The sequence below is a fragment of the Bombina bombina genome, chromosome 6 (assembly GCF_027579735.1).
Source record: "Bombina bombina isolate aBomBom1 chromosome 6, aBomBom1.pri, whole genome shotgun sequence".
Lineage (NCBI taxonomy): Eukaryota > Metazoa > Chordata > Amphibia > Anura > Bombinatoridae > Bombina > Bombina bombina.
This window is the reverse complement of record NC_069504.1, coordinates 862,273,506-862,297,227: the sequence shown is the minus strand read 5'-3', so window position 1 is coordinate 862,297,227 and position 23,722 is coordinate 862,273,506. Positions and strand designations below refer to the sequence as shown.

The following is a 23,722-nucleotide window of genomic DNA, read 5'->3' as shown; positions in this document are numbered from 1 at the left end:
TAAGTTATATTTTGCCTTGTGTTATTATCCAAGAGTATGTTGATCGCTTCTGTCTGCGTCTATACAAAGTAAGGCCCCTCCCTGCATCATTGTGATCCTATGTTTTTTTCATAATTCTATGCGTTAACAAGATGATGTTCCTAGCATTTAAAATAGAACCAATATAGCTTATTTCTGTACTTTCTCCTTTATACCTTCTCTTGTTGGTATTATCTCATAGCTTTGGGCTCTAAGAGCGGCCCTATTCTGGTTATAGAAGGTCTTAATATTTTATGTGACATTTTTTTTTCATGTTTATTTATACTGTGTGACTTTTGCTTGTTGACACAATGCTAATTTTACTTTTGATGCTCATGAAAGGGTATATTGAAAAAAAATGAGGTAACCTGTTTGTTGTTAAAGGGATACTAAGCTCAAAATTTTCTCTCATAATTCAGATAGAGCATGCAATTTTAAGCAACTTTCTAATTTACTCCTATTATCATTTTTTCTTTGTTCTTTTGCTATCTTTATTTGAAAATCAGGGATGTAAAGCTTAAGAGTTGGACTATTTTAGGTTAAGCACCCTGGATAGCGCTTGCTAAATTGGTGGGTACATTTAGCCACTGATCAGCAAGCGCTACCCAGATGCTGAACGAAAAATGGGCTGGCTCCTAAGCTTTTTAAACCTACTTTTCAAATAAATATAGCAAGAGAACAAAGAAAAATTGATAATAGGAGTACATTAGAAAGTTGTTTAAAATTGCATGCTCTATCTGAATCATGAAAGAAATAATTTGGGTTTAGTATCCCTTTAATGTGTACTGTTTATTTTGTTGAATGTCGTGTTTCATGAGTGTAATGTGTATTAGTTTCTATTTTACCTCAATAAAAATATAATTATAAAAAAAAATACCAGCCATTTTGTTAAAATACCAGCTGGGTGGCGACCCTAAGGTTGAGACAGACTGCGAGAGAACAAACACTTCGCTCTGGAGCTTCAGGTGGCATATTATAAATAATTATATTTAGTAAGTACTATTTAGATTAGGGATTTCAGATGTGAGAAAAAGTTAAACCATTTTATTCAAACCTAAAAGTTCTCCTTTTAATTATGATTTTAAAAGAAACGCATTTCGTTACATAAATAAGTATTTATTGTGAACCACAGGCACTGTACTTACTAGGCCTATTTGGAAACTTGTCACTACTTTTGGCCCCCATTAATGTCAAACCGTGAAAAAAAGTCTATATTAACATCGGAGTCTGACATAGATGTAAATTATATTAGTTTTAAGTATATTTGCTTCTCTATTTGTCAACCAAAGGTACAAATTGCATGTGCAAAACAAGTTTTTTTATAGCATTGGGTTAAAGTTGCTAAGCAACATATTTTGAGACACTAATTTTCTTCTAAAAAACTCTAAATTGCTGAATATTGAATGAAGCTTAACACCTGACAAAAGATTTGAGGAGGTATGTAATCCTGCAGATTGTAGGAAGTCATAAGTATTTTACATCAGCCGAATTTAAAGGGGACAGTATACCCAGAATGTAATTACCCTTAAAATGTTTAATTACGCAAAGTTAAAAATAAAACACTTGCTCTTTTATTATTTATTTTGCCTGTCTTTTGTGTATTTTTAATCTGGAAATGCTGGTGTTCCACTGTTGCCAGAAAAAGGCTGGAGTGCATTTTGTGGAATGTAGAACCCTGACACTCCTACATGCTGCAAAATGATTGGTTGACATGTGCAGAAGCATGTTTACATCTTTTTCCTAATTGACCACAACAAAGAAGTAAGATAAAGAATGTTTAAAATGCTTTTAACCCCTTCCCGCCGTTAGGACGTTCCATGCCGTCCTAACCGTGCTGGGCTTTAGCGCTGTTAGGACGGTATGGAACGTCCTATCCGTTCAGCTGTCCTGAAGCCATAACAGCTTCCTAACTGGGATCGCGGGCTGGAGGGCATGCCTAGCGTCAGACACTTTCCCCTGACCCGATCCCATCAGTGAAATTGCACAATTGCATTTACAATCGCACTATTTCAATTTTTACTTATTTATTTACATCAGAACTTTGTTCCGATGTAATAAATAAGTTCCGGCAGGAAGAGTTAAGGAGGTTGTCCCAGGCCTGCAAAACAATGCATATTTTTCTAATGAAATAACAGTTTAAAATATTTTTAAAGCATTTATTTTTATCCACAGATTTGTTTCAATGCACTAAATAATTTCTGATTCATAAATTCAGAATTACCTTGAATGTCTCTTTACTAATTATTTTTACCCCATTTTAACATTTAAAATGTAAATTGGCTTATAGCCTTGTATGCCCAGGCCTGCCATTTTGAATCCTTTTTAAAGCCATTTTTCTTTAAGTAGTCTGATTTACTAAGGTACGCTAACTTAGAGAAAGTCTGAACAATTTATGACTGGCCTTTGGCCTTTTTATTGTGACAGAATAATTTTTAAGAGAATCATAGATGTATCTAGTCCTCAGTCACCACTGAAATTATATCGCTATCTCACCTGCATAATCATAATTTGGTCCGTTTCTTTTCCTTTTTCCCCAGGATGGTTCCCTTCAGGCTGAATCCAATCTGAGCTTTCTGTCGGTGCTTAAAGCTCCATTTGAAGAGTTGATGACTTTAAAGGCGAGTGAAATCCCAGCGAAGCTCCCACGTCTTCTCAGCCTTGTTCGCATCATTTGGACGAATTCCCCATATTATAATACCCGTGAATGTATCACCTCACTTTTACGCAAGGTCAGTAGACAAGATGTCAGCGGAGAAGATGTCTTATTAATCTTCGGATGTCATTAGTTTAAAGGGACGTGGAATTCAACACGTAATATCTCCATGGGAAATCTTTCACTAAGGAGAATAAAACAACACTGTGATATATTTATTCATTATTTCTTTTTAATGTGTCAAATACTTGTTCCACTACATCCCAGAAAGGCTGAAGCTTCTTCATCATATTAAAGGGATAGTTGACTCCAGAATTGTTATTGTTTAAAAAGATAGATAATCCCTTTATTACCCAGTTTTGCATAACCAACACAGTTATATTAATATACTTTTTACCTCTGTGCTTACCTTGTATCTAAACCTCTGCAAACTGCCCCTTATTCCAGTTCTTTTGAGACGCATAAATAACTCCACGAAAGTGTGTACAATGTTATCTATATGGCACACAAGAACTAGAGCTGTCTAGCTGTGAAAAGCTGTCAAATGCATTCAGATAAGAGGCAGACTTTAAGGGCTTAGCAATTAGCATATGAGCGTACCTAGGTTTAGTTTCAACAAAGAATACCAAGAGAATAAATCACATTTGATTATAAAAGTAACTTGGAAAGTTCTTTAAAATTGCATGCCCTTTCTGAATCTTAAAAGTTTAATTTTGACTAGACTGTCCCTTTAAGTACGGTAAGGATCACAGCACTTTTCCATTTTCTGTCCATTCGGGACCAAGGCTATTTTTACATTTCTGCGGTGTTTGTGTTTAGCTGTAATTTTCCTCTTATTCATTTACTGTACCCATACATATTATATGCCGTTTTTCTCGCCATTAAATGAACTTTCTAAAGATACCATTATTTTCATCATATCTTATAATTTAATCTAAAAAAAATGATAAAATATGAGGAAAAAATGGAAAAAAACACACTTTTTCTAACTTTGACCCCCAAAATCTATTACACATCTACAACCACCAAAAAACATCCATGCTAAATAGTTTCTAAATTTTGTCTTGAGTTTAGAAATACCCAATGTTTACATGTTCTTTGCTTTTTTTGCAAGTTATAGGGCAATAAATACGTAGCACTTTGCTATTTCCAAGCCACTTTTTTTCAAAATTAGCGCTAGTTACATTGGAACACTGATATCTTTCAGGAATCCCTGAATATTCCTTGACATGTATATATATATATTTTTTTTAGAAGACATCCCAAACATTTTGTTATATTTCATGCCACCATTTCACTGTCAAATGTGATCAAAAAAAATCGTTCACTTTTTCACAAATGTTTTCACAAACTTTAGGTTTCTCACTGTAATTATTTACAAACAACTTGTGCAATTATGGCATAAATGGTTGTAAATGCTTCTCTGGGATCCGCTTTGTTCAGAAATAGCAGACATATATGGCTTTTGCATTGCTTTTTGGTAATTAGAAGGCCGCTAAATGCCACTGTGCACCACACATGTATTATGCCCAGCAGTGAAGGGGTTAATTAGGGAGCATGTAGGGAGCTTGTAGGGTTAATTTTAGCTTTAGTGTAGTGTAGTAGACAACCCCAAGTAGGCCCATTTTGCTATATTTCATGCCACCATTTCACCGCCAAATGCGATCAAATAAAAAAAAAAAAACGTTAAATTTTTCAAAATTTTAGGTTTCTCACTGAAATTATATACAAACAGCTTGTGCAATTATGGCACAAATGGTTGTAAATGCTTCTCTGGGATCCCCTTTGTTCAAAAATAGCAGACATATATGGCTTTGGCGTTGCTTTTTGGTAATTAGAAGGTCACTAAATGCTGCTGCGCACCACACGTGTATTATGCCCAGCAGTGAAGGGGTTAATTAGGGAGCTTGTAGGGTGAATTTTAGCTTTAGTGTAGTGTAGTAGACAACCCAAAGTATTGATCTAGACCCATTTTGGTATATTTCATGCCACCATTTCACCGCCAAATGCGATCAAATAAAAAAAAACAACGTTCACTTTTTCACAAACTTTTTCACAAACTTTAGGTTTCTCACTGATATTATTTAGAAACTGCGTGTGCAATTATGGCACAAATGGTTGTAAATTGGGGTTAATATAGTGGGTGTTAGGTTAGGGGGCTTTGTAATTTAATTAGTTATTTGCTTTGTGGGGGTTTGGTGGATTAGGGGTTCATAGATTTATTTGGATTATTGCCTTGTGTGGGTTTGGTGGATTAGGGGTTAATAGTTTTATTAGGTTTGTTGCGATGTGGGTTAATGGCGGATTAGGGGTTCATATACTTTATTAGGTTTATTGCAATGTTGGTTAATGGTGGATTAGGGGTTCATATACTTTATTAGGTTTATTGCGATGTGGGTTAATGGTGGATTATGGGTTAATAGTTTTATTAGGTAGATCACGATTTGTGTGAATAGCGGATTAGGGGTTAATAGTTTAATTAGGCTTATTGCGTTGTGGGGGGTTGTCGGTTTAGGGGTTAATACTTTTATTATTAGTTCCGATGTGGGTTTGATGGCGGATATAGGGGTTTTACGTATCGGGTTTATTTTTGGGAGGCAGGTTAGACTTTATGGGAGATTTTACATTTATTTTTTATTTTCTTAGGCAGCTTCTAAAGTGCCGTAAATCACTGGCGACTCCAGAAATTTGAATTTACGCTCCTTTCTGGAAATCACTAGTTTATCTGACTTACGACACTTGATGAACTGCGAGCAGGGTTTATGTAATACCCCGATGTGTAAGGTGCGGTGTGGGTTTAAGCAGTTGCGCTGAAGCTTGCGCTGTATATGTAATATCGCCCATTATCTCTATTGTGAATATTAGATACATTTCTGACATAGGTGTTTTATTAGATACATTTCTGACATTCAATCCAGTCTTTTACGTGTATTGTGTAAGAATATAAAGTGAAACAATTCATAAAATGATTAAAAGTGGTCTAAACAAATATAATATGTAATACATTCAGTGTAGTGTAATTAATCCTATGTCTTAAAGCCAGATTATTTGTGTAAATGAAATATAATGCTATGCTATGTGTGTATTATTTTGTATAAAACTTGTGAACATAAGAATCTAATAATTCTAACTAACGTGGATCCTATAGCGAATCGAATCGAATAAAAAATGAAAAAAGGGGATATGATTCATACAATAGTGTGTGATAAAAAAGGAAGGGATTATTGATCCTATATCATCATTTGATATTGTGCCCCTGCTGATATTGTGGACATCTATAACACCATATATATTATGGTGTTGTGAACTGGGGATATCATTACTATAGTATTTATGGACATTTGGTCTTTGTTAGGGGATTATGAGGATATATATATATATCCAAAGGAGTCATGATCCCCTGTTCACAGCACCATATTAAGACCATATAATCACGTGACAGAGTGACGTATACGGAAATATCAGGAATACCGTACAGAACCGTCCAAGCAAAGTGGTGAAGCACAATCTTAGCTCAAATTGCTTATTATATGTACTGACACCAAAAGGATTACACATCCATGAACGAGCTGACAAGGAGGTAACTAAGTTATGATCACACCAAGGAGCTCCGGTAAAGTTTTATTAACTATTCAAACATGTAATATGTAATCGAAATAAACGATCAATCTTTTCATATAGAGACATCCCACTAAAATTAAGGTAAGAGGGTCAACCAAATAGTTTAGATCCAAACATATGGAGGGATTATTACAATGCAAATGGTTTTTGGATTTTTGGTAATAAACCATTAATAGGCTGCTGAGTAAGATCAATATAGGCTATTAACATGTATGTGGATGGGCCTTATGAAAATGTTTATACACATATATATATATATATATATATATATATTTATTCTCATACATGATGTATTATTTGTTTGGGAAAGTAACACATGTGTACTCAATACGCCCACAATGGGCTGTGTGCTTGTTTGTTCATTTGTTCTAAAATGATTTAAATAGCATTGAACTGTTTAAGGTGCTAGATGCCTGATGAAACGGCTGTCATAGCCGAGAAACGCGTTGCAGATAGGGGTGACACTTAGACACCCCCTATTTTTACTCACTGCTTTTGTTTTTAACAAACCATTTTTAAACCTAAGCTTAGTACTAGCACCTTTTGTCTTCCTATTGGAGTGACACACGAATGGGAGCTTGGTATCCTGGTTTCCTGCCTGGGGTCCTGTGGACACTGCGACATCTAGAGAGAGGGTGAGCTGATACACCCAGAGATATCAGTCTGCCACTACTAGCACATTGCTGTGCTATTGCCAAATGTGACTACCCTTTTGGCTCTGGATTTCATGTATGATTCTGTCTTTTGGTTGATCTACACATGAGGCGCCCCTCTGTTTTGTGTTTCCATTCATAGTTTTGTCCGGTATTATCTGTGAGGAGAAGAGCAGCCGCCATCAACCCAGGACCGGTGGAAGCTTCTTGCATATGAACAATAGTGCATAGCACTGATTTAATTCCTGGACAATCATTACATAATTGTTTGGTAATATATAGGAAGAACTGCGCAGATTCTTATATCTGAAATTAAGATTTGCCTTATTGTTTCTTTGTGAATATTTTTTTATATATTATTTTTTTGTGCCCCCTTTTATCGCTATATATAGTGTTATCTCAATTTAAAAAAAAAAAAAGTAAATTTAAGTTTCTTAAAAGTGCATACTGAATCTGAATCATGACATCTTAATTTTTACTTTCATATCCCTTTCAAAAAATGTAACGTAATTTTCTTTAAAACATTTACCTTGTTTTATGGTCCACAAAACTCTTATGTTATGGCCACTTAGGGACACATTTAATTAAGCTCCTGCACTGATTAAACAATGACTGTGTAACATGTTATATGATCAGGATTGAATGGCAGTGGGTACTACCCCCCCCCCCCAAATTACAAAAAATAATAATATAATATAATGAAAGTAAATCACAATTTTTTACTTACCATAATCAAACATTGTATGGGCATTTCAATGTTTGGTTTAACATCCCTTTAATGTGTTTGTGGGTTAAGATTTTCTTCCCTGGCTGTAAATGTACTTAACAGTAGCAGAGATTGTGCTCTGTTATGCCTGTGCTCACATATAATTGAAATAGGGGGATAAAATCATTGCGCAATTAACCGTCAAGCCTTCTATCTAGAGTATGCATTTAGGACTATAGTAACCATTATTCTGTGTTCTGCTGCACATTCTAAGAGCAACATGGCCAAATAGTCTGTTTGTAAGAGCTTTCCTGTGTGATCACATTGATGCTGTGGAGCATATCTATCTTTGCATTGGTGTAGGCGGGAGGAACTAGTGTGCAGCACAGGAGAGTTATTAACTCAAGCCGCTCCAAGTAACTGCTTTTCGGTGCTCTAGTGTACTGTTGCTAGGTAACAGTGTAAGTGCTTGGTTATGAAATACTGGTACTTTTTACTAAAATGACCAGTAATAAATAGTTCTTGGTAGCTGAGTGGTGTGGCCGTACATACAGGCAAGCCCAAGACTGCAACATTATGGGCTAGATTACAAGTGAAGCGCTATTTTAACGTGCTATTTTAGCGTGAGATTGCGGTAGCACTTTGTGCTAAGTGCAATTAATCAGAGATCAGACACCTGGTTGATTAAAAAAATGTCCCCCAATTGCCCCCCCCCCCCAGATATAGTGTATATTTCCTTTATTAAAATATAAAATATTAGCATCTTTTCCTTCCATAAGGCAGGGAGAGTCCACAACTTCATTACTTACTGTTGGGAAATACAACATCTGGCCACCAGGAGGAGGCAAAGACACCCCAGCCAAAGGCTTAATATCCCTCCAACTTCCCCTATCCCCCAGTCATTCTTTGTCTTTCGTCACTATAGGAGGTGGCAGAGAAGTGTCAGAATATTTGGATAGTCCTGTAATGGGTATGTTCCCTTCAAGAAAGGACTGGAGTTTTAAGTAATCATGTCAACCTCTCAGTGAGAGTATTGATAAAAATTAGAGTCTGGAGATGCAGGTAAATTTTTTCTGCGAACCCATCCAGACTGTTACCTAATAGCTTCTGAGCAATCAGTGTTGACGAGTTTCACTGCTTGCTGTTACACACTCAAGTCCATGTCAAAAGCGTCGCTGCAAGTCTGTCATCCTTGAGAGGCTGTGCCTGTTCCACAGCATGGATACACTTTTTCTATACAGGGTCACAGTGTGCCTCCTTTGTACCTCAATAGGATCAATGGTTAATATCTCCTTCAGGGAGATTATTTGAACAGCTAAGGGTTATTTATAACTGCTTTAATCTGAGAGTTTTTTGGGCTCATAGACTGTGTGCTTTTGGCTTGGAACAAAAAGGTTTCACCTTCGTTTTTGAGTGTTGCACAGCTGATAATAGCTTAGCGCCTTTTTCATAACAGGGGAAGTCCAGTCCTACGCTCCACAGGACCGGGTGCAGTCTTTTCATTTCCTACGATCCTGCTGCGGACATCACTCCTAAGGAGAGCATTTTAACTGTTAGCTGTCTGGGTCTAAGAGGTGGTGAGTGCCCCAGCCATTGGGATTATAAAGGTGCCATTTTTTTAATAAAAGCGTTAACTTTTTGTCTGTCCTGTGAATATATCTTAGCTATGGAGGACTCTGATACTACATTAGAAGGTTCCGCTCCTTCTGTACTGAATATTAATTCCTGCTTATATTGTGAGGAGGCCGTGGTTTGTCCGCCTGCTCAATTTTTTTCCATTTGCCTAAGCACTGTTCTAAACTCTAAGAAGGGAGACAAGCTTGCTAATACTCATAGCGCTATTAGCCCCTCTGAGCCGTCTACCTCTCAGGAATCTGGGTCCAGAGAGATTACTACCCTTTCTACACTACCCGCTCCACATGCAGTTCACCGCGGTTCAACGAATCCTCCATCTGGAGGGGGCTTTTTTTTCTGGTGGACTTTACTACGCAGTTACAATCTGCAGTTTCTGCAGCCCTGAGTGCCTTACCTCGCTCTAGCAAACGTAAGAGAAAGGTTAAACATAGTTCTCCTGACCTAAAGTCATCTAAATATTTGTCGGATTTAGATACTATGTTCCAGCTATCCGAGGATGAGTTAACCTCTGTAGCTTCAGAGGGTGAACTTTCTGAGTCAGAGACTTCAGTTTCTAAACCTCCTTCAGCGGAGGAACTCTCCTTTTAGATTTAAAATTGAGCATCTGCTTTTTTATTAAAGGAGGTTCTGTCTATGCTAGAGGTTCCAGGGGCTACACTCCCTTAGGAACCTAAATTAGGCAGGGTTTATGAAGACGGGAAGGTCCCTCTGACTTTCCTGTGCCAGTTAAGATGGCGAACATTATTAGTAACGAATGGGAAAGAATAGGAACTTCTTTTTTCCCCTTGTCTACTTTAAAAAAATTATTCCTGGTCCCTGACTCTCAGTTATATTTGTGGGGCTCCATCCCTAAGGTGGATGGCACTATTAATTACTGTTGGGAATATCACTCCTGCCCAGCAGGAGGCGGCAAAGAGCCCCACAGCAAAGCTGGTAAATATCACCTCCCTTCCCTCCCACCCCAGTCATTCTCTTTGTCTACGTTAGAGCAAGGAAGTGGTAAAGTTAGGTGTTAGAAAAAGATTCTTTAAGCAAGATTTTATTATTTTTTAAGTAGTGCAAGATTCTGCTGCTTTGTCCTAGGGTGTAGCCGTAGTCCATATCAGTCTCTTCAGTAGAGCAGTGGTGGCTTTAGAGCAATGGGAACTTTTGAGACATAATTTTCAATGCGCCTCCCATATATTTATGCTGCCCTAATCCTGATAGCCTAAGTAAGATTACTCAGGCTTTATCTTTTCTCCACATGGCTATGTGAGGGAGAGGACCTCTCAAACCTGCTGAGCTTCCTTGCTGTCTGGCAGATTTAAAAGGTAAGTGCCGACTTTTTATTCTGGGTCTGGGCAAAGAATAAAAGGATCCAGAGGAAGTGGAGCACTTTATTTACCTGGGTCATAGAGCCTCCTATATACAAAAGGAGGGGATTTATAGACAGAACCTTTTAAACAGGCACCGGGGCTGAAGAGATAGTCTCATGAATAAGTGATTTTTCACTGCTCCCGGGGGCTTATATCACTGGGACTGAGGAGATAGGCTCATTAGAGGTGGTGTTTCACTGTTCACAGGGCTAAGCAGCGGTCTAGAAGCGAAAGACTCAGTTTACTTCCAGGCTTTGCAGATAATATCTCCCGGTGACTTAATTTTAAGCATTAAAATGGCACCGGGAGATTGCCTTTGGAAACGCCCACGATTGGTGGAGCTATGCGTGGCGCCGATTTGGGTTGCACACCACTTCCTTTACACTTCCTAACACTTCCTTTTATCGGAAGGATCAGACAGTTTGAATTTATAAATAGAGCCCTCAGTATTTAAACAAGTGTTAGGACCGGACACCGCTACAGCTGAGTTCCGGTCCTTTTTCTGAGGGAATGTATCTGGTGTTAGAAAGCCAAATGGGAACCTCAGCAAAGTTAGCTGAGGGTTAGAAGGGTTCTGCAGAATTTGTGTACCAATTTAGCCTATTTTCTGCACAAAAAATAAAAACTTACGTTTTAAAATTTAAAGAGACAGTACCATTTATTCTGTGTTAATTTTTATTAAAAAATGTAAGACTTTTATTTGATTAATTCATCCATTGTGAGTCAGTATGGACCAAGATGCATAGTGTCTCTTGTTCTTTATGTTTTGATACCAATATGGAACCACCAATCCCTTTCTGTTTCTCATGTGGTGAGAGTATTTAAAAAATAGGGATAGACTTTTCTGAGCCAACTTCTTGTAAGGCGGATGTTTTTCAGGAGTCTAATGACAATGTTCAATATATGCTGCATCTTTCTCCTCAAGTGTCCTAAATTTTTTATCGCCCACACATGCAGAGCCCTGCGCTTCCTCTCAAACTCCACGTGGAGTTACCTTGCAAGACATCGCTTGTATTCAAATAAAGGTTTCTGATACAGTAGTGGCTATTCCGAAAGTTTTCTTTCCAGAAGCTTGAAGAGGTAGATACTTCAGTAGTATCTGAGGGGGAAATCTCAGACTCAGACAGTATAATACCTTTATCTGATACTGGAGTTGTTTTCTTCAGGTTTTGGCTTGTACACCTCCGTTTGTTAATTAAGGAGGTTTTAGCTACCTTGGACGACTTCGAGACTAACTGCGTAGGCAATCCTAAAAAGTCCAGTAAGCTAAACAAGTATTTTGACGTGCCCACCATGGTGGAAGTATTTCCTGTACCAGTAAGGGCTACAAAGATTATTGCTAGGAATGGGAGAAACCGGGTATCCCTTTTTCTCCATACCCTATTTTTAACGGGATGTTTCCTATAGCAGACTCTATTAAGGAGTCTTGGCAGAAGGGGCAATGTCCACGCTAACCAGAGACCTACTATGCCCATAGAGGATAGTTGTTCCTTTAAAGATCCTATGGATAAGAAGTTAGAGTGGTTGCTCAAAAGAATGTATGTACATCTGGGTTTACAATGGTAACCTGCGGTGCTAACGTCACTAGTGCGGCAGCATACTAGTTTCATGCGTTGTCTGATTCTATTCAGACAAATACTCCCCTTGAATAAATACAGGTTAGGATAAAGGCCTTTAAATTAGCCAACTCCTTTTTTACGTATGCTTCCCTTCAGTTTGTTAACAGGGAGCTAGGATTTTAGGCTTGCCATATTGGGCCGCAGAGCGTTATGGTTAAAATCTTGGTCTGCGGATGTCTCATCTTTTGACGACTCCTTACAAGGGTAAGACCTTGTTTGGACCTGGTTTGACGGAGATAATTGCTGATATTACTGGAGTTAAGGTACATTCCCTCCCTCAGGATAATAGAAATAAATAAAAGGGACGTCAGAGTAATTTTAGTTCCTTTCGAAAATTCTAGGAAAATCTTTCCATTCCCTCTTCCAGGCATGAGCTGTCCAAGCCTTCCTGGAGACCCATTCAGTCTTGGACTAGGGGAAAGCAATCCAAGAAGCCTGCTGTTGAATCAGAGACAGCATGAAGGGCATGCCTCAGATCTGGGATTGGATCTTGTAGGGGGCTGGCTTCCTTCGTTCGGGCTCAGGTTCGAAATGTTCTGGATCCCTGGGCGGTGGACATTGTGTCCCAGGAATACAATCTAAAGTTCTAACCTTTCCTCCCAGGGGCAGGTTTACTGTTTTCAAGATTATCTGTAGAACAGACAAAGGAGAGGCATTCTTACATTGTGTCTGGGACCTCTCTGACCTTGGAGTGGTTGTTCCTGTTCCAATGCAGGAACGAGGTCTGGAATTCTATTCCAATCTGTTGGTGATTCCCAAGAAGTAGGGAACCTTCAGACCAATTTTAGATCTCAAAGTCCAAACAAGTTTGTGAGAGTGCCGTCCTTCAAGATGGAAACTACTAGTTTCATTCTTCCTTTGGTCCAAGAGGGTCAATTTATGACCACGGTGGATTTAAGGGACGTTTTCTTGCATGTTCCCATCCACAGGGACCATCACAAGTTTCTAAGACAAACACTTCCAGTTCGTGGCTCTTCCATTCGGCTTGCCACAGCTCCCAGAATTTTCTCAAAGGTTCTGGGATCCCTGCTATTGGTGCTCTGATCGCGGGGCATTGAAGTGGTTATTTATCTGGACGACATTCTGGTTCAACAAGCAGGATCACACATGAAAATGTTATCCTTCCTGTGGTCTCACGGATGGAAGGTGAATTTGGAAAAGAGTTCTTTAGTTCCATCTACAAGGATAGTTTCCTTGGGAACCATAATAGACTCCTTATCAATGAGAGTTATTTTGACAGAAGTCAGGAAATCAAAGATGTCTCCGCGATTACAGCTAGAGCAGGAGACAGGGATTCTCTACCTTGGTGGTTGTTTCAGGATCATCTCTTCAAGGGGAACCTGCTTTCGTAGACCCTCATGGGTGATTGTGACAACAGACGCCAGATTTCTGGGATGGGGAGTAGGGGGCTCCCTAAAGACTCAGGGAACATGGAAGTTCCAGTAGGTCAGCGATACACATTCCAGGAGTGGATTTCCAGCTGGATTTGGACCTCATGGCATCTCGACAGAATGCTAGTCTTTCGAGGTACTGGTCGAGGTCAAGGGACCCTCAGGCTATTCCGATGGATGCTCTGGCGATACCTCGGAGTTTCAGTCTTGCATACTTTTTTCCTACTTTTTGCTCTTCTTCCCCGAGTCATGCTTGAGTCAAGCAGGAGAGTGCGTCGGTGATCCTTAATGCACCGGCAGGGCTCCGCAGGATTGGTATGCAGACCTGATGGTCATGCATCTCTTCCATCTTGGAGACTTTCGTTGAGGAAAGAACTTCTCCTTCAAAGTGCTTCCTTCATCCAAATCTAGTTTCTCTGACGCTGACTGCTTGTAGATTGGACGCTTAGTTTTATCCAAGCGTGGATTTTAGGAGTCGGTCATTGAGATTATCATTCAGGATAATAAATATATAACTAGAAGGATTTACTATAAGATATGGCGTAAATATCTATATTTAAAGTCTACTCTTGGAGTAGAGTTAGGATTCTTAGAATTCTGTCCTTTCTCCAAGAAGGTTTGGAGAGGGGTTTATCGGCAAGTTCCCTAAAGGGTCTATTTTCTGCCTTGTCTTTTTTGTTACATATACGTCTGGAGGATTCCCAGGCGTACATTAGTTTTGTCAGGCCATGGTCTGGATTAGGCCTGCATTCTAACCAGTTGCTCCTCCTTAGAATCTTAATTTAGTTCTTAGGAGTATTCAGGGGGCTCTATTTGAGCCGATGCATTCCTTAGATATTATCTTGGAAAGTTTTGTTTTGTATCACTCTTTCCTCTGCTCGTAGAGTGTCAGAGCTCTCGGCATTACAGCGTGAGTCACCTTGCCTTAGTTTTGTTCAGATAAGGTGGTTTTACGTACCATTATGTTATTTTTATCTGGAGCGTTAATCAGGAGACTGGTGTTCCTTCCTTGTGCCCTAATCCTTCTTCTCTGAAGGAAGGGTTTTGGCACTATTTAGACTGAAATTTTACTTGCAGGCGACTAAGGATTTTGTAAGACGTAAGGAACAGAAAGTTACGGCTGCTTTTCTTTCTTTATGGCTAAAGAGTATCTTACATTTCGCCTAAGAGATTGCTGGATAGCAACCTCCAGAGAGAGTTACGGCTCACTCCATGAGGGCTGTTGATTTCTCATGGGCAGTCAGAAGTGAAGTTTCTATGAAACAGACTTGCAAGGCTGCATCTTGATTCTCTTTTCACTTTTCTTTAAAATTCTATAAAATTGCACTTTTGGCCTCTGCTGAGGTCGTTTTTCGGAGAAAGGTTCTTCAAGCAGTGGTGATTTCAGTTTAGGTTCCTGTCTTGTCCCTCCCTTATCATCTGTGTACTCTTGCTTGGGTATTGATTCCCAGCAGTAATTAATGATGATCCGTTTATTCATTGTGTCATTAAAAAGAAAAGAAAATTAATGCTTACCTGATAAATTTATTTATTTTTTGACACAATGAGTCCACGGCCCGCCCTGTTTTTGAGACAGGTTGTTGATATGTTATAAACTTCAGACACCTCTGCACCTTGTTGTTTCCTTTCTCTCCTTTACTTTGGTTGAATGACTGGGGTGGGAGGGAAGGGAGGTGATATTTAACAGCTTTGCTCTGGTGCTCTTTGCCGCCTCCTGCTGGGCAGGAGTGATATTCCCAACAGTAATTAATGATGATCCGTGGACTCATTGTGTCAAAAAAGAAATACATTTATCAGGTAAGCATAAATTTTCTTTTCTAGACTGGCTAAGCGTACTATTATCCCTCTAGAGTATAGTTCTTCTTTTAGAGAGCCTATGGATAATAAAATGGAAACCTTTCTGAGGAAGATGTTTCAACATACAGGGTTTTTATTTCAACCGACGACAGCTGTAGCTGCGTTTGCTGGAGCAGCTACCTACTGATGTGACACTCTGTTGGAGCTCATTGAGGTGGAGAATCCCCTCAAGGATATTCAGGAGAGAATTAAGGCTCTGAGAATTGCTAACTCCTTCATCTGTGACACAAATATGAAGATTATTCGCCTAAATGCAAAGGCTTCTGGCTTGGCGGTCCTAGCCCGCAGGGCTCTCTGGTTGAAGTCTTGGTCTGCGGATATTACTTCTAAATCCAGATTCCTTTCTCTTCCTTTCAAGGGGAAGATTTTATTCGGTCCAGGGCTGGACTCCATTATTTCTATGGTTATCGGAGGGAAAGACACCTTCCTACCGCACAATAAGAAAAATAGGCCTGAGGGATGGCAATTGTCTAATTTTGTTCCTTTCGTTCTGACAAATCACAACGACAGCAATCGTTATCCAAGTCCAAGCAGCCCAAGAGTACTTGGAAGCCGGCTTAGTCCTGGAATAAGTCCAAACGGATAAAGGAGCCCACCGAAAACAAATCGGCATGAAGGGGCCGGATTAAGTTGGGAGCCGACTGTCTCTTTTTATAAGACGCTTGGTTCCAGGATGTACAGGATCCTTGCATTCTGTTGGTTGTATCTCAAGGATACAGGATAGGATTCAAGTTTCATCCGCCCACGGGCAGATTCCTACTCTCCAGTCTGTCTACAAGACCAGAAAAGAGGGCTGCCTTCTTAGGTTGCGTACGGGTTCTCTCCTCTTTAGGAGTAATTGTCCCGGTACCTACAACAGAAAGAGGTTTGGGGTTTTATTAAAACCTTTTTCGTGGTTCCAAAGAAGGAAGGAACTTTTCGTCCAATTCTGGACCTAAAGTGCCTAAACAAGTTAGGAGACAATATTATATACGGTAAATCCTTCCTCTGGTTCAGGAAGGACAGTTTATGACCACCATAGACCTGAAGGATGCATACCTTCACATTCCGATACCCAGGGTCATTTTCAGTTCCTGAGGTTTGCCTTTATGGACCAGCACTTCCAGTTCATAGCTCTTCCGTTCGGCCTGGCTACTGCTCCAAGGATATATACGAAGGTTCTGGGGGCTCTTCTAGCTGTTGCTAGAATACAAGGTATTGCCTTATCTGGACGATATCTTGGTGCAGGCACCATCTTTTCGTCTAGCGTAAGAATATTCAGAGTCCCTTCTCAATCTTCTTCAATCACGTGGATGGAAGATAAACTTGGAAAAGAGTTCTCTTACTCCAAGTACAAGGGTGAATTTCCTGGGGACAATAATAGACTCCATATCCATGAGAATATTTCTAACAGATCAGAGACGTTGCAAGCTAACTATTGCATGTCTTGCCCTCCATGCCTCCTTGAGACCCTCAGTGGCTCAGTGTATGGAGGTGATAGGACTCATGGTGTCCTGTATGGACATCATTCCTTTTTCCAGATCCCATCTCAGACCCTTACAACTATACATGCTGAGACAATGGAACGGCGACCATTCAGATCTGTCTCAACAGATTGTGGTGGACAACCTGTAGAGAGACTCGCTCCCTTGGTGGCTCTGTCCAGATCATCTGTCCCAAGGCATGTGCTTCTTGGGACCGTGCTGGGAGATTGTGACTACCAATGCAAGCCTTTCCAGCTGGGGAGCCGTTTGGGGTGCCAAGAAGGCACAAGGACTGTGGACTCAGGAGGAGTCCTCCCTTCCGATCAATATATTGGAACTCCGGGCAATCTTCAATGCCTTGAAGGCTTGACCCCTTCTAGGTTCGTCCCAGTTTATCAGATTCCAATCAGACAATATAACCTCGGTTAAGATACAAAAAACAGGTTAGAGAAAATACACCTCTTAGTAATTCTCAACATTGCTGCTCCCTAAAAAAGCAAATGCTCCTCCAAGCAGATGTGAAATGGTACTAAAATAGAATGGCAACAAGGGAGAATGCTACAAGGAAAGCTGGTTGGAATATAAACTAAAGGCAATGGACTGTATAGCTAATATAATTAAAGGATCGATATATATGGGTAAAAATGGATAAATGTACCCAAACAAATATAGGTTGTAACCAAATAGGAGATAATGTGTAGCAACTACTATGTGAAGCTGAGTGACAAATAATATTAAAGTCACAACTAGCTGCACGAAGCAGTTATAAGGAATTTAAGTGAGGGGATGTGGGATGTTAGAAAAAAGAAAACAGCACTGAAAAGTGCCTTTACATGGCGGTCTATAGGGACTGTGTTTTAAACTGTAAATATATATGCGTGTATACATATATAAACACATAAATATATATGTATATATTCATATACGTATATATTGTAAATTTGCTGCCCAACGTTGCACGACTTACCCCCTGTGCTGTGCTAGTTTCTTTGCCGCATCTCACGGCATTAGAACGAGGCTCCCATTGGAGCCTATGGAGGTCACAGTCGCATTGTGCTTAACTTGTAATACCAGCGCACATTTGCGTACACTGGTTTTACTGAGTGGATCGCAAATATCGCGCTCTCAAAAGTGCAATGTTGCGCTCCACTCGTAATTTAGGCATATATGCTTCTTGCTTTTCTATTAAAGGTGCAGCATATACATTTAAAATGAAGAAGAAAATGCTTTCTTTTCCTGTTGTATTTCTATGACTTTTCCCCAAACTTTTTATGCATTATATAATTTATGAGTCTTACGGAACAAATGTTGGTAATTAAACCTGTGAAATACTGCAGTAAGATTGATTAATTCTAAACCTTTAAATTGTTGATTTCTGAATGTTGACATTTAAAAGGTTAAAGGGACAGTCTCGTCCAAAATAAACTTTCATGATTCAGTTAGATAATGTAATTTTAAACAATTTTCCAATTTACTTTTATCACCAATTTTGCTTTGTTCTCTTGGTATTCTTAGTTGAAAGCTAAACCTAGGAGGTTCATATGCTAATTTCTAAGCCCTTGAAGGACGCCTCTTCTCTCAGGGCATTTTGAAAGTTTTTCACCACTAGAGGGTGTTAGTTCACGTTTGTCATATAGATAGATAACACTGTGCTCATGCACGTGGAGTTCCAGTGAGCAAGGTCTGATTGGCTAAAATGGATGTCTGTCAAAAGAACTGAAATAAGGGGGCAGTTTGCAGAGGCTTAGACACAAGGTAATCACAGAGGTAAAAAGTGTATTTATATAACTGTGTTGGTTATTCAAAACTAGGGAATGGGTAATAAAGGGATTATCTATCTTTTCAAACAAAAAAAATTCTGGTGTAGACTGTCCCTTTAAAGGGAGAAATGCAATAACTTGTGGTGTGACAGGTGTAATATCTACTTACCTATATGTCCTGCAGAGGGCATAGAGAGAACAAGCAGAGGGGTTTAGTTTTAGCACGAGTGTTGAATGGAGAAATGACCCTGCGACATGCACCTCATCTTGATGGGGAATATCATTGCACTTGTTTTAGACTGTAGACCAGGAAGTAACTCAGATGACCAATGGAAAAGAAAGTATCCTAGATATTAGAAACAATTGAAATAAATAAATAGCTTAATTAGATGTGTTAAAAAAGAAACGTTCAGCCATTTTGAATAGAGGCATGTTTGCACAACACACACATTAGCCAAAAACTTCTGGTGAATGCTATCTATTTTTGAGGTATAGCTTTTAATATGTACGTACAAGTGGAGCATATCTAGATATCTTGTTCCTTGGACCAGCATTTTAAACAGCATGTCTGCTCAGATAGCCAGTGGTGCCTTGTATCATGTAACCTGAGTAATTGCCCACGTGATACAAGGTACTGCTGGCTTTCTGATCAGAGCGACTGTTTAAACTGCTGGTGAACAGAGCATATCTAGATAATTATGCCCCAAGTACCCATGGACAGTTAATTCTTTTACTGAAACAGAATATGGATACGCTTCATACACAAGCAATTTAAATAGTCGGTCTGCTCAGAATGCCTTGTACCAAAGCACCAATGACTCCGTTTACTTGATACAAGGCACCACTCTTTAAAATGCTAGTCATATCTAGATATGCTACATATGAACATTTATAGTAAAAGTGTATCTGTATTCTAATCAAAATTGAAATGTATGTCCCGCTAGAAGTAAGCTTTTGGCGCTCGTATTACAAGTTGAATGTAAAACGTTTTTACTTGCACGCTAACCCAATGCGTGCAAAAAGCAGAAGTTAGGATATCACACGTGTGTTAACGTATTCCCCCATAGAATTCAATGGAGTAAAAAAGGTGGAAACACCCTACTCGCATGCAAACCTGATCGCATATTCTCAAGTGTGCTAATATGAATATTTCACATTCCAATGTTCTTTATATAGCAGAATATGTTCTATTTATTAATTAATACATATTTCTACATACTGTATATCTGATGGTATTTTAGTACAATATATATCTATACCTATAAATATAGATGATTATATATGGTATAGATATATATATATATATATATATATATATATATATATAGGAATATATATTTATAAATACACAGAACATATTCTGCTTTGTGCAGAACATTGGAATGTGAAATATTTACAGTTAACACACAGTATAACACTTTTATTAAATATGAATATTGCATAAATATGCTTTTACATGTTTTCATCTACCTGACTGTAAAGGGCTCCAATGCACTTGATAAATCGGCCCTTTAGTTTCTCTTCCTATACACTCAGGCATCCACATAGGTTAAACCTTTTGCGCTAACATTTTATATAATATATATATATATATATATACATATACATATTTAGACATGTATATGTATGTATCTCAGTGTTAAAGCCCTTCACCTTTTTCCTTTCTAATACGAGACCTCATATCATGACTTTTGTGTGCATTTTTTTTAAAATAATTTTTATTAGATAGTGTTATTATGAGTGTAACTGTACTTTGTAATGTTTTTTTGATGTGTTTTGTGACACTATTTTTTTTTTGCGAAACAGTTAACCAGAGCTCTGAGGATGCGCTCAAGAGATCATGTTTACTTTCAACTTGTAATACGAGCGATACAGCCACAATAAAAACCTTTTCGCTCACGTGTAACTGTTGTAATCTGGCGCTTAGAATTTAAAGGGATATTAAATCCATTTTTTTTAATAATTTAGATAGAGCATGCAATTTTAAGCAACTTTCTAATTTACTGCTATTATCAATATCGCCACCAATCAGCAAATGCTACCCAGGGTGCTGAACCAAAAATGGGCCAGCTCCTAAGCTTACATTCCTTCTTTTTTCAAATAAAGATACCAAGAGAACAAAGAAAAATTGATAATAGGAATAAATTAGAAAGTTGTTTAAAATTGCATGCTCTTTCTGAATCATGAAATAAAAAAATGTGGGTTTCATATCCCTTTAATGTCCATTTAAATTTTCCATGATAGTTGATTATAAATTATAAATGTAGTAAATGGATCAATTCTATTGCATCTGTATGCAATACATACAATATAGAGTTATACAAAATAAGCAATAATTAAATAAATGAATGCTATTTAATGACATCTAATGAAAGTCTCCTATCCTCTCCATATAGATAAGTAATGAACTGATTCGCCTGTGTAGCCGAGAGGTGTCTCTTGATCGCATTTTTGATGGATATATTGCTTCAAGTAATCAGATCCTGAAGGATTGTATCACATGCTGTATGGCATGGAAGGAGCACTACTTATTGGCAGTTCAAATGCACAGCAGGTAGGTACAAAGGGACAACACAATACTCCAAATGGGAACTTAGCAAGTAAAAGAGAAAGGGCCAAGCAATAAATAGGTTGGTGCCGAAAAACACACCAGCATTCTAAAAGAAAAATAAATGCATTTTGGTCAGTGAAGGATACATTTGTAAATTTCCAGGAGCCAGTCAAAAAAAACAAGTTGTCATGTTTGTGTGAGCATATAAATGTGTGTGTGTGTAGTGTTTTAAACCTTTGGCTACCAGAAACAGGTACAAAACAGTAATTTAACCCTTTGATTTCCCACCACGCACATACAGCAGTTATTTTAGCACTTGATTGCCTGTAACACAACAGGGATTTAGTGGCCAAGTGTACCCGAAGGGTAATTGCAGTTTTTTTCTAAACCATTGCAAAACCTCTGTCAGCCCCATGATAACTAATTAATCTAATGTTTATCAAATAAATGTCAGCCTCAGAAACATTTCCCATACATTACATGGTGACAAGTTCATACCAGAATTTTAATCAATCAGTAAACGTATTTTTGTCTGTTTCTCAAACATTTGTTTCCACACATTTTTCAAATAATGCTTATTAAAATATTGTATTGTAATACATCTATTTATATATCCTGTCCTTGCTTAATTAGTCATCATCAATACTGAATAAATGATCTGTCATGGTTTAATGTTGCTCTGGCTAAGTTCCAGCTCAGTTTAGCTCTGGCTAAGTGTGTGAAAATCTATGTGAAAACCCATCTAGGAAGTCTCGCTACATGTTCATTTTTTATAGCTTTTTATATTTGTTTTTGGTGAGTTTAACGGGGCATGAAATCCTAAAAATATCTTTCATGATTTTGGTAGAACATACAATTTTAAACAACTTTCCAATTTCCTTCAATTTTAAAACTTGCTTCATTCTCTTGGTATCTTTTGTTGAAGGAGCAGCAATGCACTACTGGGAGCTATCTAAAAACGTTGGGTGAGCCAATGACAAAAGACATGTGAGCAGCCACCAATCAGCAGCTAGCTCTCAGTAGTGCATTGCTCCTACCTAGGTATGCTTTTCATCAAAAGATACCAAGAGAATTAGGCAAATTAGCAAATAGAAGTTAATTGGAAAGTTGTTTAAAATCACATGTTTTATCTGAATCATTTACTGTCCCTTTAACTAGATTTGCCTGTTATGAAGCAAACTGAAATTCAATTTAATTACAGGACTGTAACATCAAAATGAATCTTAAAGGGCCAGTAAACCTAACAAAATAATGTTATATAATTCTGCACATAGTGCAGAAGTATATAACATTATATTAGCAGCAGCTTTATAAAACCTAATTTCTCCAACATAGGTGTGTCCGGTCCACGGCGTCATCCTTACTTGTGGGATATTCTCTTCCCCAACAGGAAATGGCAAGGAGCCCAGCAAAGCTGGTCACATGATCCCTCCTAGGCTCCGCCTACCCCAGTCATTCTCTTTGCCGTTGTACAGGCAACATCTCCACGGAGATGGCTTAGAGTTTTTTAGTGTTTAACTGTACTAAACCTGGTTTTCTTCCAAAAGTTGTTTCTAACAAAAACATTAACCAGGAGATAGTCGTGCCTTCTTTGTGTCCGAAACCAGTTTCGAAGAAGGAACGTTTGTTGCACAATTTGGATGTTGTTCGCGCTCTAAAATTCTATTTAGATGCTACAAAGGATTTTAGACAAACATCTTCCTTGTTTGTTGTTTATTCTGGTTAAAGGAGAGGTCAAAAAGCAACTTCTACCTCTCTCTCTTTTTGGATTAAAAGCATCATCAGATTGGCTTACGAGACTGCCGGACGGCAGCCTCCTGAAAGAATCACAGCTCATTCCACTAGGGCTGTGGCTTCCACATGGGCCTTCAAGAACGAGGCTTCTGTTGATCAGATATGTAGGGCAGCGACTTGGTCTTCACTGCACACTTTTACCAAATTTTACAAGTTTGATACTTTTGCTTCTTCTGAGGCTATTTTTGGGAGAAAGGTTTTGCAAGCCGTGGTGCCTTCCATTTAGGTGACCTGATTTGCTCCCTCCCTTCATCCGTGTCCTAAAGCTTTGGTATTGGTTCCCACAAGTAAGGATGACGCCGTGGACCGGACACACCTATGTTGGAGAAAACAGAATTTATGTTTACCTGATAAATTACTTTCTCCAACGGTGTGTCCGGTCCACGGCCCGCCCTGGTTTTTTAATCAGGTCTGATAATTTATTTTCTTTAACTACAGTCACCACGGTATCATATGGTTTCTCCTATGCAAATATTCCTCCTTAACGTCGGTCGAATGACTGGGGTAGGCGGAGCCTAGGAGGGATCATGTGACCAGCTTTGCTGGGCTCTTTGCCATTTCCTGTTGGGGAAGAGAATATCCCACAAGTAAGGATGACGCCGTGGACCGGACACACCGTTGGAGAAAGTAATTTATCAGGTAAACA

The 23,722-nt window shown here is 38.7% G+C and overlaps 1 protein-coding gene across 1 annotated transcript in view; it reads left to right on the top strand.

Moving 5' to 3' along the window:
• DNAH2 (dynein axonemal heavy chain 2) overlaps positions 1-23,722 on the top strand; it is a 456,831-nt gene that overhangs the window by 32,238 nt on the left and 400,871 nt on the right. The window contains exons 6-7 of the mRNA XM_053719507.1: positions 2,556-2,747; positions 21,128-21,285. Of these exons, the coding sequence (XP_053575482.1) occupies positions 2,556-2,747; positions 21,128-21,285 (350 nt within the window). The remainder of the gene's footprint in view (positions 1-2,555; positions 2,748-21,127; positions 21,286-23,722) is intronic.